We start from the raw sequence: 17109 nt of genomic DNA on the forward strand, positions 1-17109 counted from the left end.
CTCAGTAAATGTATGTTGACTGAATGACCGTGGGCAAGTCAACCTTGCTGGCCCCGTTTTCTTCATCTGAGAAATGGCAAAAATAATGGTATCTACCTCCTAGGGCAGATGGGAATGTCAAATAAGGTATTGGGTATAATAAGATATTGTGGCGATAGTGTTGGCTGTTGTTATTGTAATTACTATTAAATAATATAAATGATTTCGCTCTCTTATAATCAATCCACATAGACATGAATTCTGTGTAAGGTAGAAGTTGTCTGTTATATGCTTTTTACAATGGTCGATTTCAGAGGTATAGCTTGTGACCCCCAGTTGTTGATAACTTAGTTGGAGGAAATAGATGTAAGTACATGAAAAGTGAAATGCCATAGAATATTTAAATAACCCATCCAGACAACAATAGACATGTCATCAGGCATAATTAGTCATGGAATACATTTGCTGCTGCTGATTGTTCTAGGTGTGAGTAATAAAAGCGATTTTTTTAAACCAGGGTGGTCTGAGAAGGCTTTGTGGAGGACGTGGGTTTGGGCTGCCCCTTGAAATGCTGGAGAGGGTTTTAATCCTTTACTGGCCATGAGGGGGAAGGGCATCGCAGGTGAGGCAGTGGCGCACACCCAAAGGGGAGGACAGACTAGGGGGTTTGAAGATGGAATAAACCAGTTTGGCTGGAAGGAGAGGGCTTTTGAGGAAGCAACTTGAGAGCAGTGCAAAGAAAACAGGGAAGGCACCAAAGCAAGTGGCTTCAGGCTGCAGGAACTGCCAGGGCGACAGGAAGCCCTTCCTTCCTTAGATTGGGCAAGCAAGGAAGGAAGTGCTTCTGGGTGGTGAGGAAAGAAGCTAATATATCACGGGCTTGTTGCTGCCAAGTTCAGTCCCTTCTCCCGCTGCAGTGCAGGCAGCCAGGTGTTACCCTCTGCTGATCACATGATGGATGGACGTGCCGAGTGCATGTGTCCACGCGTCCACCACGAGGCAGCAGCAGGAGGGCCCCACCTTCTGTTCCGGGGCCCAGAAACCAATTTTGAACTTTCTTTTTTACCCATAAGAATTCTCACTCTAGTTTTTAGGTGGCTGTGACTAGAAGGCAAGTGACAATTTTCACTATGGCTCCTTATTAAAATAAGAAAGAAAGAAAAGAATAGAGAAACTTAGAAATTAAAGGCCAATCTATAAATATAATAATTTACATATTAACTTGCATATTAAGAAATACTCAACTTGTTTTTCAGAAGAGCACATCATGTCAGTCATATAAAGCCACATTCTCGTTATCATTGTGAAAGGAAAGCATGCATTACGTGAGAGGGGGCCAAAGTAATCTGTGAACTGAGAAGCTTATAAACAAAGAAAAAGATAGGTTATCTAGCCAACCATGAGATAAAATTTGCTTTAATGATATAATTTTGAGTAAATTTTAAGTAACCTAAAAGAGTGTCAGTGTGCACACCTTAAGTTTTTTTGTTATTACTAAGTTACAAAATGTTGTTATCTTTGGAGGGTTAGATTAGATTTCAGAGCAATTTGTAATAATTATGAAAATGACCCTGTAAGTACAAGAGAAGCAAAATAAAACAAAACAAAATAAAATAAAATATAGATATGAGCCATAACAGATGTTGCAGAATAGGGAAAAGACAATAAGCGACATTGTCACTAACACAGCCCTGGCAACACGCGTCACACATTAAATCATGAACGCCAGTTGGTGGGCACAGCGAGGCGAGAACAGAGAGCGCCTTGTTCCAGCGTGTCTATCTAATTTCAAACTAGTTGCTTAAGTACAAGCTTCTGTTCTGGTTATAGCCAAAGGAAAATTAAACAGTTGAAATATTGTAAATCTTGTCATTCACCCTGGATCACCAATCAGAACTAAATAGGACAGCTTTGAGCAAAGAATCCAAGCAAATCGTTAGCGCTCCCTGCAGATGGAAGCCTGAAGAACAGCAGGACCCACTCGTTAGGCTCTGCACTCCCTATGCCTTCCTCCCGGATCAGGTTCTAGCGAATATGATAACAGGGATGGGCTCTTCATTGCACTCGTCTATGCTCATGACTACGGCTCCGTAGAGTCCGGTGGCAGATGCCACATTCCACCCCTGGGACTGGCCCGGGGAGCCGTGTCTTCTTGGGCTGCGGCTTCTCTGAGGTTTCAGGCAGGTTGGGGTTGCCTCCCTTTTCCTCCTCTGGGTCTGTGTGATGAGCTAACAAGCAGATACATGTGAAAGCGCTTTGTTGACACAAATGAAGGGGTTACTACTTTTATTATTTTAGGGTGTGGAGTTGGTGGAGGAAAGAACATAAGTCAGAAGTCCTGCATTTGAATCCTGGATCATCTCATACGAGGTCCTCCCTTTTCTGAATGCTTTTTCTAAGTATCTTCCTGTGGTTTTTTTCTTTTCCCCTTAAATCAGATGTTCCTTACGTTTGTGTATGTGTGCCACGAGACCTCTTTGGCATCCTAGTGAAGCTAATGAATCCCTTTTCAGAGTAATGTTTAATGCATAAAGCTAAATGCATAAATTTAAATGCATAAAATTAGAATGCTTAGGATTACAAAGGAAACCAATTACACTGATATAGTTATCAATATACCGCCAAAAATGTAATATTGTAATACATGTCCTTTATTAATGCATTACATACCAAGAGCTAGTGGCAGGTCTAATAACTACTGTAATTCTGAAGTAGCAGTGAGTGGACATCATACTTTGAGATATTTGCAACTGTTACGTGATATGAAGATGTCTTTGATTTCTACTTGTGACAAGTCATAGGTATGGCTAATTCTACTGTGGATTGTTGCCTACATTTGCGATTGAAGGAAATGGTAAATTTTTGTTAGAGGTTAGTAAAAATTAAAATGAAATTTTTGCTCACCCATGTCCTGAATTCTGTCTGAGATGCTCAGAAACCCCTTGCCTTGAACTGCATTCTTTCCTCTTATGCTGTGTGCTCTTCAGGGGCAAACTCACTGCGCCTGCTGCTGCCCTCCAGCTGCAATTTGCCTGTGTGTGCAATGACTCCTAGATATGTACCTCCTGTCCTAACAGGGCACTGGAGCGCCAGATCTGTGTCTCCTGCAGCCCGCTGCACATCCACCCTTGATGGCCCACAGGACCTCACACTCAGCCTCCAAAAGCCACCTCCTTGGCTTGGCCATCCCACCTCCCCTCCTCCAGCCTGCTCTTCCTCCTGTGTTCCCAGCTCTGAGGATGGCACTAACAACCTCTGCATGGCTCTGGCCCCAAACCTAGCTTGAGCAAGGGAACTAGTGAGCACCGCTGCTGCCAGGATTACCACCCCAGCCTCCTTGATGATGTTCGTGACAGTGTAAAGTTGTACGTTTTAAAGCACTGGTCTGCCCTTCCCTTCACCTGGAATGTCTTCTAAATTTCTACGCACCCTACAAGGCTTGGTTCCCCCTTATTTATCTTTCCAACATACACAGCTAGTTGCTTTCGGGTTTAAAATCTTGGTGACGCCTCTTTGACTCCATGATGTGACATCAGAAGACTCCTGCCTCCCTCGCAGTGTTTTCTTCTGCTGGTCCCCTGGCCTCACCAAGCTTCCTTGGTCCCTCCAATGGCCTTCTCCCCATTTCCCCCTTTGCCTTGGCAGGCCGAGTGAGGGCCCTCTGCCTGGGGATCCCTTACCTGCCATGTCGCCTTCAGGTCTCAGTTCTGTGGCTGCTTTGCTGAAAAGCCTTTCCCAGCCTGTGTCACCATGGGGACTGCTCACAGAGCAGTTCTTGTGCAACTATCTCCCCATCCCTTTCATTTGACCAGAGTCTGGCAGGGTTTCACAAGTGGCGTGCACTTGGAGGACAGAATTATTAAAGTACATGGTCAGAAGCATTGACTTCAGAGCCAAATGGCTTGGGTTCTAATCCCAGCTCCACCAGAGCTGTTTGATCTTGGCAACATACATACCCCTTAGGTGCCTCAGTTCGCTCATCTGTAAAACTAGTGTAATAATAGAGGTGTGAGATTTAAATGAGTTGATGCTTGTAAAGCACTTCAGAACTATGCCTAGCTTATAGTGAGAGCTTAAATATTAGCTAGTATTCTTAGTTTTAGCTTCAGTAGTGTGGCTTGGGCTGATTTAAAAGTCACATCCTACTATACTTTTATTTTTGCTGGAGTTTTATTAGACTGTAGTGTAATTTGAAACCCAATATTTAACTTCAGCTCCATTGAGGTTGATATGGGATGTTGATTTTAGCAGAAATAATTTATATGAGACAAAAGGAAATACTTTTTAACAGAAAGGTAGGAAAAATCCTGGGGATACAGCCTTTTAACAGAATGATGGAGACATCGTCCCACCGGTAGTTATATAGTTGAATTGGGGATTTATCCGTATTTCTTCCATTTCAAAGATGACATTGACCTCACAGGAATTTTCCTTGCAGCTCTTTGGGTAAAGGAGAGATCAATATTATTTATCAGAGGATTTCTCTGAGAATGCAAATCATCATATAAGTTTGCAAACCAGATCTACATCAAAGAGATGGTTTCGAATGTAATTACTTTATTTTTGCATAAGTATTTTCATATCCTCTAGAAATATTTTGCTCTTGTGGGAAAAAAACTTTTCAGGATCCTTACCACAAATTGTATGTGACATTAATGTGCCCTTATAACTGATCCTTCTCTTCCTTTTTGTTTTTCTTCCAGCATCCAAGTACATCATAATACTTCCCCTGAGGTTTCCAGCCTTTTCTTGGTTTTGCCACCAGGTGGCGCACTGACTCCTTTGTAAGGCATGGGCCGCATGCCTTGAGGCTAGTTTTCTCACTGAGGTAGGTGACTGGCTTGCCTCCCTCATTCTAAAGTGACCCCGTGAGAAACTGTGGAGCCCTGACCTGGGAGTGGGTGGGGGAGGCAGGCGGGGCGAGTGGTAGACCTGAGGGAGTCTCCAGGTTTTTCATGCCTGATCTTGTTGAGCTAATATGCTAATGGCTTATTTTTCATCGGTTTTGAGTAACTTGAATTTTACGAGAAATACACGTAAATCTATTCGGCAACAAGTAAATCAAGTTTTCCTTGGACTATTTGGTCTGATCTTATGGTTTAGAAGAAACAATAAAGTGAGGTAACCTTGACCATTATGTTAATTAGGTCTTATTTAAATAAAATAGAAATCATGGAGGCAAGCCATTAGAATTAAAACTGTTCTTGGAGTTGAAAACTAAGGGAAAGTTGTGTATACTGTGAACACATTATGTTGAGTAGCAGAGCATGGATTCTTATTCTTTCTTAAGCAATATGCTGCAACATTATTGACTGTTTTCAGATAAAAATGCCTTAAGGAAATTATCAAATACATTTTTTTAGAATGAAAAATAAATTTAAAGTTCTAACTTTGAAACCATATTGAATGATATTAAGTTCCATTTTAAACTATAAAAAAACTAGAAAAAATATTTATCTTATAAATATAACCTAAATGTAGATGGTGAAACTGAATTATGAGTGATTTTCAGATTTACAGACACCAAGTCAGAATCAGAAGTTAGAAGGTGCTTTGATAAATTTTCCCCGTGAACTTCATTAATTTTTAGACTTTAGTGGTGAGTGGGAGGCTTATTTAATGCTATCCCCCTGCCAAAAAATCGGAAAATAGTGATAGTATGGGACTTTGCTTCTCAGAAACAATAACTTCACGTGTCCCTCTTACGCAATGTGAAATCACAGTGCTACATGTCCACCACTGGCACCCAACTCCAACAACAATATAAAACTCATTTTATGGCCCAATGGAGGGCAGACTGTATGCCTCTTAAAATGAATGATTCACTTTAATACAGTGTCTGGGGGAGAGAAGGGAGTGAGAGTTCTTCTAGGGGAGAAAGGGGAGTACGAGTTCTGTTTGTTTAAGTTTGTGTGTTATAGTTTTCTTGGGCAGCAAGTACAAAAGTGAAGCCTGAAGCATTAGCTCATTCTGTACATGAGTTTTATTTCTCACAGCAGCCTAGTGTCTATTTAACATACGGGGAGTGGTTTCAAGTTCATTACCACAGCTTATAGGCTAAAGTGCTTTGTGGGCTTGGCTGTGACTTAAATTGCCTTTAGGGAGTCGGCCAAAAACCGGGTTGGGAACAGACTGCTTTCCCTGTGTCTGTGGATTCTCAGGGTGGTCAGATTTTTCCCCTCTCCCTCTCGGCTATCAGCTGCTTTGGAGACTAGTTTCATTGTGAGAATTCTTTCTTTAAAGCAAAATGGAGCGACTACTTTCACAGGGGCGCCAGGTTAGTAAATAACATTTTGAACTTGCTGCTGCATGTGTCACATTTTCTCTCTGTGCTCAGGGGCAATGATGTGACAGTTAGCATTGCATTTGTGCTGTTGCTGCGTTCTTTTAGAAAATAATGCTAGTTCGTTGATCCTGCCGAGGTTTGGGGGTTATGATTCTTCTTATAATATATGCATTGTTTGACAATATTAAACGCAAGTGGAAGCCAAGAAGAAATAACATATGTGTGTTGGATTTGCAGTTACAGGTTTGGACTTGCTTGTAAGCATTTTCAGTTCCTTTTTTAGAATTACTTTCTTTGTGTCCACGCATTAAATCTTCTAGGCATAAGTCTGATTTTATACACAGGTGATTTTGGGTGTTTTGGACATTAGGCAGCCGTGTGTTGCCCCCGCTAGCAGTGTTGTCGCTCACACACTCGTGCATGCTCGTCTCATGCATGGTTTTACCTTGGGCCTACTCCTTATAGTTACAATGAACCAGAATATCATTTTCATTTTCTCTTCGAAAAGTCTGGCATTTTTCTAGAATGCCTCATAAAATACCTGCATAACAGTTTATGTGGGCAGAATGTACAGGTGGATCAAGCTGGACTGAATCCCTTCCTTAGTTGTCACTGTTTTTATTCTCAAGTGATTCCTCAAAATCTGAGATCACTCTAGGAGTAAATATGACTGTAAAAGTGGAGTGTGGCTTATAAAAGATAAAAGTATTGCTAATAGTAATAAGATGAAATTGTCAATAAAATTAAGTACCAAGAGAATATCTTCCTTAATTTCATCAACTTAAAGATCTAGAGAGCAATTTTACTTTTGTTAATTTGTCACCAAAGCAATTCGGCACGAAGTTGTTCCGTAAGAATAGTAGTTCAATTTGATGATGTTTTAATGTTTGCAGCACTTTATGAAATATTCTTGCTTTTATGTTACTTTAAGGACGCTTCACTTCAAGGGAATGTACGAGTGTTTTAAAATATGCTAATATGCTTATGTCGTTGCCATTTTATTCTCTTCTTTTTCCCACTTGGAAATACAGTGTTTCAGAAAGGGTCTGTTCTCTCATGTTCTCCTCTGTTTAAAAAAATAAAATGGAAGGAAAAGGGAGACAGAAATAGGTACTTAAAAAAAAATCTTTGAGGTGATTTGCTAAACTTTAAGGATCCCAGTTCCCATCTCTAGGGCTGAGGCTGAAGTTGTGAAGTTATGGCTGCCTGCCATTCGGGCTTACCAACTTGACCCCTTTATACCCCCAGACGCAATTGTACAGCTGTATTACCGCCCCCGCCTTTAACAGCAGATCCACTAGGCCATTTTAGCTTACCAGGAAAAATCAAAGGTGGCTATGACTTGCTTATTTACGCTATTACTGCATATATGTGCTATTATCAATTACTAAATGCTGTTAATTTAAATTTTAAAGGAAGACTTGTCAATCTGATTGTAGCTGCCCAATGATTTTAAAGAACAATGTTAAGACATTTTACTCATTGATTACTTGTTTGTGTTTAATTGGCATGGATAAAAGTCTTAAAAAGCCCACATAAAGCTCATTTATGTCTGGTAGATCTTAGTTTCGGTGTTCCCAAGTGCTTCACAGCCTCTTCTTCAAGAGATGATAATAAAACAAAATAGCATTGATTAGAAACTGAAATAAACAATGTGGCCAAGGATAGAATAAGAGGGGAAACTCCCTAAAAACCAGATTTTAGGGTTTTCCCAAAGAATATTCATTAAAATAAGTTTCCACCAAAACTGGGGAGAAAAAAAAAGACTGTATAGTAGTGTTCAAAATCTGTCATTTGGGATAAATCTTATTTCTGATTCTAGGTTTGGAACATGTAGCACTGCAATTCTGATTCTCATCTTGCTGGACTGGTCTAGTTTTGTTACATCTCTGCCTTTTGGCTAAAACCATGTAGAGACAGGCATTTTTCTTGTTCCGTACCATCTAATTTTAAGCTTTGAGCTGATTAATTTTTATCCAACATGCTTTCTTGTTGATATTGCAAGTATCTAGATGTCTCTTAAATCTTACATGGCTTATGAACCTAGCTGATGATCTAGAAGCATGTGATTCTTATTTTCTTTTAAAGTGAATCTGAGTTTTGAAGTTGAAAACAAATTCTTAGGCAAACTATTTCAACGTGAATTGGCCCACACCGGAAACATTGGGAAAATTAAATGGCAGTAGAAGATAAGGACTCTGAGGGAAGAAATGAATAACTAGGAGTAATTGTGATATTAAAAGTGGGTTTTCTGACTGCTGAACCTTGAAAATTTTTCACCTATCCACCAGTTCCATTCACACCCCAGAGCATTCGTTCCCGTTCATAGTCTTGATCTTCACGGTGCCTGTTTCGGGAGGTGTCAGCTCTTGATCTGCAGTTTCTGGCCTTTGCAGATTCATGTAATGGCTACAGTGAACAGTGCCACCCCTGCCTTTTTCAGGCCTACCCCCCGCCCCCCGCCCCCGGTTCTTCCTGCCATTAACCCTGCTCACTGAAGGTGCCGACGTGCATGGGTCTTGTGATTACATATCAAAAGGTGGGGACAGAAAGCAGGGTAGACTATGTCACCCATCCCAGGAGTTTACTATTTCAGTAATGACAGTAAATACTAACTTCCCAAAGGGATTGCAAAGGCTGAGCTGATCTGACCAAGGACCTCCCCAGTCCCGTCTTTCCTTCTGAAGAACCCAATTTAAGTTTGACTTTCTGGCATTTCTGGGGGTGATGGTAACAGTAGTCATGGCAGGAGTAGTAGAGGTGGTAGAAAGAGGAATAATAATACCCAATACTCAGAAAACGTTTCCTAAGGGCAGTCCCTGTACTAAGCCTCTTATTTTATCCTCACAACAAGCCTAAAAGGTCAATTGTCTTTATTATCCCCATTTTGCAGTTGAGGAAACTGTCCCAGGAAGGTTATGTAATTTGTCCCAAGTAGTAGCAGCTAGTAAGCAGCAGGAACACTATTGTGCCGCAGAGAGGTGCTGTGGTGGGAAATTGATATGAGAAGTTGACGTTCTTGGGCAATATAATCCAATATTTGTTATGAATGAGAAGCAACCATGTAAATACTGATGTCGGTGCTGCTCTTCATACTCAAGATGCTTCTGTTGACCCACTGTCAACCAACCGACTGTCAACACTGTCAACCTTTGTGTTCTTTTTCTACTGGGTGGGGGGTGAGCTTGTGCTGTGCTTTCTCACCCGTTCTGCTGGTGACCAATGGCAAGAACCTGATGACGAATGGCAGGATATAGAGGTTGCCCGTGGTCAGTAAACGAGACCAGTGGTGACCAGTACACGTAGAAAATAAGCCCAGAGCATTGAAAACTGTCTGTTGACTACGTAAGCTCATCTTGGAACTTTTGAGACTTTTTAAGGCTAAGATAATAAAATCACTAAGGGTAAGAACTTGCACCTTCTGGTTGTTTAGCTTTAATTTGGCCTGTGTGAGTGTCCTCTTTATTCCTGCCTAGTGTGATTTCCTGCTGATAATCAAAGCTCTGGGTATTTCGTCAGGCCTGAAGGCTTTCTGAGACTTAGTGGAAAGCCAAGAATATGAGACATGTATTTCCTTTAAAAACATAAATGTGCATGTGAAAATGTTGGGTAAATAACTTACTCTAGAGTTGGCCAAAACTTAAACACGTGACAAATAAGTTTGGAATTTTTAACAATATATAAAAGTATAGCCCATAGATTAAGGATCTAAGTTAAAAAAAAAAAAAGGAAAGAAAAAAATCAATATAAATTCTGGTCTTTGGTTGGGGAAGCACTTTCTCTTCCTAAAACTAATGGAGGAAATCACACAAGGAATAAGGCAATAGATTGGGATTTTCCAGGTAGGAATGTAAAAACTTTAAGTACAGAAATACTCACTGAAGCATTATTTTTCATGAAACATTGGAAATAATCAAAACATATAGTAGTAGAAGAAAATTACATGATGGACCATTATGTAACTATTACAACTTTATTTATGAAAAATTGTAATAGGAGAAATGGTGATGATAGATCTTTAAGTTAAAACACTGGATATCAGGGCCAGCCCTTGTGGTGTAATGGTTAAGTTCAGCACGCTCTGCTTTGGTGGCCCAGGTTTGGTTCCCAGGCATGGATCTACACCACCTGTCTGTCAGTGGCCATGCTGTGGCGGTGGCTCACATACAAAAAGAGGAAGATTGGCAACAGATGTTAGCTCGGGGCGAAACTTCCTCAGCAAAAAAAGAACAACAAAAAACACTGGGTATCAAACTATTTGTACATCATATATTTGCCCGTGTTTAAAATATATCTATCTCTGTGTGTTATATTTAGGGAGACAGCAGAAAGGATAGTCACCTTAAGTTAATATGAGTTTAGGAATTATTTTGAAGGTGGAAATTTCTGGTAGTTTATATTTTCTTCTTATACTTTTCTGCATATTAATATTTTTAAACATGATTACTTTATATGTATTTGAAAGAAAAACCACTCATGGAGAGAAAAAAATAAGAACAACATATACCAAAATTTAATGGCAGGTTAACATCACCTGCAATCTATTTAAGGTGGTGGCTCTAAGAATGATTTTAATTTCCTCAAATAGTTCGTAAATTTAAGATTTCCCTTAAGAAGAATTTATTATTTTTATTTTTAAAAATTTTTATTTATTTATTTATTTTTGTGAGGAAGATTAGCCCTGAGCTAATCTGTGCCCATCTTCCTCTACTTTATATGGGACGCTGCCACAGCATGGCTTGACACGCGGTGCATCGGTGCGTGCCTGGGATCTGAACCCACGAACCCCTGGCCACTGAAGTGGAGTGCACGCACTTAACCGCTATGCCACCAGGCTGGCTCCTATTATTTTTATAATGAAAATTAAAATAGATTAGGTTAGAGTTGAGACAACATCAATTTTTATAAAGGAGAGATTAGTTTTACTTTGAAGAACAATTATTTTGCTGTGTTTATGCATTACTTTAGGAAACTGCCTTTTGATTTTTACGCATTAGGTTTAAAATTTTAGTCAGATGTTATAGCTCATCAAATTATAAGGTAGATAATTTATTTAATAAGGGATGTGGGAGGAAGTTCACTTAAATACTTGAAACATCAATCCAGAAGAGACACTTTAATGGATTTCAGTGTGTATTAGTGACGCTTCCTTGGTCTAAGAGCAGTTGATGACTTTTACAAAGAGACAAGTCAACATACTGAGACAATTCTTAGAAGAGATGATTCCACTGGAATAATGAAGATGGAAGAGAATTTTAGAGTGGTTGACTTCATTCTTCTCCCTCCTCATTTTATGGATGAAGCCCAGAATGATTGAGTCCCCAAGGCCACAAAGTTCTAGTAGACTCAATTGGAGCCTTTTGAGGTCTTTTGACTCTTCCATTGCTACTATTTCTAATATTCCATTCTGTCCATTTAAAAACATTTTAGTAACGATGAATGAAATTTTGTTTCCATTTTTCCTGGGTTGGTAAAAATCAAAAACTAATACTATTCAGCTCTTACCTAATGACATTTGAGAAAGAGGCAGAAGGCCCTTTACTGCTTCCAAGGAAAACATACCAACTTCACAGCCATGGTCTTTATTCTCATCATTGTTGTTTGAACATTTTGTTCTTGGGTACAGGCTTATTTAATGCACGTCTGGTTTCCATGTTTATTCTGGAAGATAGCAGCCACGTGGACTAGATATCACTTGATATCTACCCCTGGAAATTATTTTTTAACAGCTTTATTGATACAATATAATTTACATATCACAAAGTTAACCTCTTTAAAGTGTACAATTCAATGGCTTTTAGTGCATTTACAGAGTCGTGTAACCATCACCATAATGTAATTTTAGAACATTTTCATCATGCATAAGAGAAACCTTTCCCCACTCTCCCTTCCCCCCCGTCTTTTCCTACCCCAGCCCTAGGCAACCACTATTTTATTTTCCGTTTCTCTAGATTTGCCAATTCTGAACATTTCATATGAATACAATCATACATTAGGGAGAAAGCTGGAAATTTTTTTTTGCTGAGGAAGATTCGCCCTAAGCTAACATCTGCTGCCAATCTTCCTCTATTTTGTATGTGGATCGCCACCACAGCATGGCTGCCAATGAGTGGTATAGGTCCACGCCCGGGAACCAAACCTGGGCTGCTGAAGTGGAGCTCACTGAACTTAACCATTAGGCCATGGGGACAGCCCCTGGAAACTTTAATTTGCTGCTGAAAGACCACTTAGATGAATATGACCTGGTTACTGTGTGGGCCCTTTCTTCTCAACAGTGTCCTAAAGTGTAAGATTAAGACCAAATGAACTCAGTGTTGTCACTTATTTATTAGATTAAGTGGATTATTTTTGTTTTCTGGAGTCTTTGTATTCAATATTCAAATAAAAATATTCAATATTTAAATTAAAAGTCTATATGGGAGTACATACCCATTAATATGAGCTCGTTGTAGGCTATGTTGCAAAATTGTTAGGTTAGACTGCTGCTTATTAGTTGGGACCTTGAGCAAACTACTTGACTTCTCTGACTCGATTTCCTTGTCTATAAAATGGGGATTATAATATCAGTCCTTATCTTAGAGGGTTCTTGTGAGAATTAAATGAAATAATGTATAGAAAAGGCCTACCACAATGCCTGATGCTTAAGAAGTGTTAAGTGATGTTAGCTACTGTTACTAGTGTCATTTGTAATAAACTGTAGAATATTATTTTATTTCATTTTTTATGACTTTATCCATGCCCTACTAAGGATTTGAGTTGGCTTGCAAGAATATTTGCCTACCATTGAATACACATATACACACACACCCTCAATATAACAATAAAACAAAAGCAGGGATGATCAAGTTAGTAGAAAGATAATATCAGAGGAAAGTATAATAATATTAGTAATGATAGTTAACCCTTATATAGCAGGTTTTCCATGGACATTTCTTTAGCGTCTTTCATAGTGAGCTAAGGGAATCTTGTCATATCAGAAATGAGCAGAGACAATCAAATGAGAGCCCCAGGCTGGGAGGGACCTTTGATGATCTCTACTCCACCTTCATACCCCATGTGTGAGACATTGGCACAGATGACAGCTTGGTCTGGTGTTGGAACTCACAGTGAGAAGCTGAGTTCACCATCTCACTATATGTATAGCTGATATTTATTAGGCACTCACCATGAGCTAAGCTAGAATAAGAACCCAAACTGACTCCAAAACTATATAATTATGATGTAAACTTGCCTACTCAACCAGTTTTCTTGTTAATAGTTCTATTTTTTAGAATGTTCTTAGACATATTAAACTGAAATGTACACTCTTGCAAATATTGCCCTGCCCTTGATTCTCATAGTACCTTCTACATGGAGAAGCGAACACCTGATCAGATAGTTCCACAGATATCTGAAAACAATTATCATGGCCCTCACCCTGCCTTGCTCTCTTGCTCAAACATGCAAGGTTATTTTTTACTGTTCTTTAGATTACATAGTCCAACATACTGTAACTGTTGCTTTTTTCTGAAATGTGCTTTCTTTCAAGTATACTTAGTGAACTCCTGTCTGGTCTTCAAGATTCCTTTCCCATGTACCTTTCCGGCAGTAACCTTCCCCAGCCCCCAGATTGAGCACTTCCTCCTCTGGGCTCCCACTGCACTTCTCCTCACACTCTGAGAATTAGCTACTAAAAGCCTGTCTCCTCCCCTGGACTGTGAGCCCTTGACAGAGCTGTTGACCTTTGTGCTCCTAAACCCCGTCCCAGCACCTGACATGTAGTAACTGCTCAATACGGTGGCAGAGAGAATTTTTTTTTTTTTTGGTGAAGAAGATTGACCCTGAGCTAACATCTGTTGCCAGTCTTCTTTTTGCTTGAGGAAGACTGTCCCTGAGCTAACATCTGGGGATTCTTTTGCAATGGAAGAGAGAATTTTGACCTTACTTCATATGGATTCCTAACTATGTCTGATTTTATAGAGGTATCAATTATAAGAAATGTCTTTGGACAAAAGATTTGTAGGTAAACCCAGACTAACAGAGGGCTGAGGCAGATGACTGAAAAGTAATAGCCTATGGCTTATCTTGGACCAAAAGTAGCGTCATCTGGGGAGTAAGACTGTGAAGGCCTTTCAGTCAGTTACTGTGCCATTCATTTCACCTGGTAAAAGTATCCACTAATTGCCTGATGTAAGCAAAGTGCTTGTTTGTGGGGCAAGGCTGATACCCACTACTTTTGCTCAGAGAGATTTAGATAAAGTGATTGTAGGTGAATCACGATGTAGTTGAATCACAAAGTTCACGGTAACCTTAATACCGGTGTTCAAATAAATGTTGATAAGAAGATACAGTCCAGGGCCGGCCCTGTGGCTTAGCGGTTAAGTGCGTGCGCTCCGCTGCTGGCGGCCCGGGTTCGGATCCTGGGCGCACACTGATGCACTGCTTCTCCGGTCATGCTGAGGCCGCGTCCCACATACAGCAACTAGAAGGATGTGCAGCTATGACATACAACTATGTACTGGGGCTTTGGGGGGGAAAATAAATAAATAAATAAAATTTAAAAAAAAAAAAAAGAAGATACACTCCAAAGTTATGCTTCTGTTTTAATCTGAGATCTTAGCCGTTTTTCATGGAGTATGGGTAAAGATTTTTCCTTAAAGCATGGATGGAGTGTTAATTTAAGAACAAGTGTGTCACTAGGGCAACAGGGAGCTGGCCTACACTGAAGGAAAGAATGTGGATCTCACCAAGGGTTTCCTGTAATTCATCAAACTGGTCCACGTCTTAAATGGACTCATTAGGACTCAACTGGAACATTCTACCTGGAGTAGGTCAGGCACTGGTGGTGTTTTCTGAGAGTTTCAGTACTTACAAAGTGCCTACTCTGAGGGCTAGATTCATACTTCTTCACATCGCAAATTTCCAGGATCTGGGAGACACTGCCTCTTGCCACCTGAGTTTGAATTTGCCAGTTGTCTCCATCCAAATTGAGTCTTTGCCTCCCATGTGAGTTGTTACAATACCAGACACCCCAGTGAATCCATCTTATTCTCCTTTCCCCTTTTTCCAGTTTTGTGGTAGCTTTTCCCTAGACAGTGGAGCCTATGCTGGTGGAGGCCTAGGGGGCCACTTCTACTCCGAGTGGTCCCCAGAGGTCTGGCCTAGGTCTGGAGGAGGAAGAGTCAGGTGTGGAATTCTAGAGTTGAAGTGGACACAGGGTGCAGCCTCTGAGACCAAGAAGGAGGCTTTTCTGGAGATGCCGACAGGGAGCCATCCAGGCGCTGAAGGCACACTTCCTGTTTTAGGAAGCTTTCCATTTCCCAGGGCTCTTTCACTCTTAGAGAGCTCAAAGTGTTAGAAAGTTCTCCATTATGCTGAAGTGACATGGGCCTCTCTAGAATATCCATCCTTGTGTTCCAGCTCTATTCCTGGAACCACAGAGGAAACACCTACTACACCCATAGGTCTTGATATGTTTGAAAGGCCTCTCATTTTTGTTCAGCCTAAAAACTCGATTCTTTCAGTCTTTTCCTGTAATATCATGTTTTTCAGACTTCTCCAACTTGGCCCTATTCTCTGACTATCCATAGTTTGCCTTTGTTGTTCTGTGGCCCGCAGACTGAACACAGCACTCCAAGTGTAGTTTGACTAGCAAGCTGGGATTATTGACTGCTTTTCTGGATACTGCTCCTCTGGTAATGTATCCCAAGAGTGCATCCACTCTTAAAAAATAATAATATTAACATGTGCCATATTTTTGGGGGACAGTTACTATTTTCAAGGCAATGTGCCAAAGTGCCTTATATGTGTTTTGTCATTTAATCTTCACAACAATACTGAGGTTGGTATTACTATTGTATTTCCTTGATACTAAGACACTGTTAATGGCAAGATGCACCATCAATTAAATTTTAGCTTTTCAGGGAAAATAGAGAAAGGAAAATGCCATCACATTAAATGAAGATGTAAAATGCAATAGCCTTGCCAGTTTCAGAAAAGTTAAAATGTGTGTGTGTTGGGGAAGGGGGACAGAAAGTACATCTTAGACTCAAGGAAATACGGTATCTTCAGGCTACTGATGAGGAGATCAAGCTTAAGGAACTGGAGTAGCTTGCACAGTCTATAGAAGGGACAACCGGGATTCAGACCTGGCTCTGCTGACTCCAGTGTGTGCTCCCACCATCCATGCTACTCCCTCCCAAAGAGCCCTAAAGTGAAGTTGGTTCATCCCAAATTTCCAGGGCTTTCACATAAAATAGCTGTCAATCCAGGCAACCCCGGCCTGTACTTGTGAGTGTGTTTAAAGCTAAATGCAGATGCCTACGTTTATCCTTGACAGTGAACAACTTTCTGTATGTGTCTTTCCCTGGATTTTTAGGGTGTGATTACCAGATCAAAGGGAACACATGTTTTTGAGGCTCTACAAACATATGTCCAAAGGTGGTGTATTCATTACCAATGCCACTAGCAATGAGGTTGGGTTAGCACAATTGTTACAAGTTTTTAATACAATCCAGTACTGGTCTCATTCAGATTAGGAATTTGGGTCTGTTGTGGGAAACTCACGCATTTGACGCTCTCCTGGGATTCCTGGGGCCCCTTGAAGCCCCATCCTAAGCTGACTCAGGCCTATGGGTTACTCCGCCAGTGCTCCTCCGTAGTTAATACGTGCCTCTGTTTCTGTGGCCTCTGGACTCGGCTCTGAGTCAGAATCCTCGGGGGCCACGCTGCCCTCAACTTTGCCCTACTTACTGCTTGCTCTCGGACTTTGAGCATGCTCATGTCCTTCCTTTTCCTTTATTGTACAACCCTGGGTTATTGATGCAGTTTATAAAAAAATCTCTGATGAATCCAGAGGATGATTC

The 17109-nt window shown here is 40.5% G+C and overlaps 1 protein-coding gene across 7 annotated transcripts in view; it reads left to right on the forward strand.

The window, feature by feature from the left end:
- The window catches only part of PLD1 (phospholipase D1), a 219636-nt gene that overhangs the window by 47504 nt on the left and 155023 nt on the right, over positions 1 to 17109 (forward strand). For 3 of the 7 annotated variants that reach the window (XM_087440028.1, XM_087440027.1, XM_087440029.1), the window contains one exon: positions 4683 to 4807. The exons of 1 other annotated variant lie outside the window; for it this stretch is intronic. Coding sequence is in view for 1 of the 6 variants with exons in the window: in XM_087440031.1 (XP_087296157.1) it covers positions 6227 to 6256 (30 nt within the window). In the remaining 5 variants the exon portion in view is untranslated. Of the gene's footprint in view, positions 1 to 4682; positions 4808 to 6041; positions 6257 to 17109 lie in introns of those variants that run through there. 3 more of the 7 variants (XM_087440032.1, XM_087440031.1, XM_087440026.1) reach the window with 3 other exon arrangements.

This window comes from Ceratotherium simum, chromosome 15 (assembly GCF_057802395.1).
Source record: "Ceratotherium simum simum isolate JZ-2026a chromosome 15, ASM5780239v1, whole genome shotgun sequence".
Taxonomy (NCBI): Eukaryota; Metazoa; Chordata; class Mammalia; order Perissodactyla; family Rhinocerotidae; genus Ceratotherium; species Ceratotherium simum.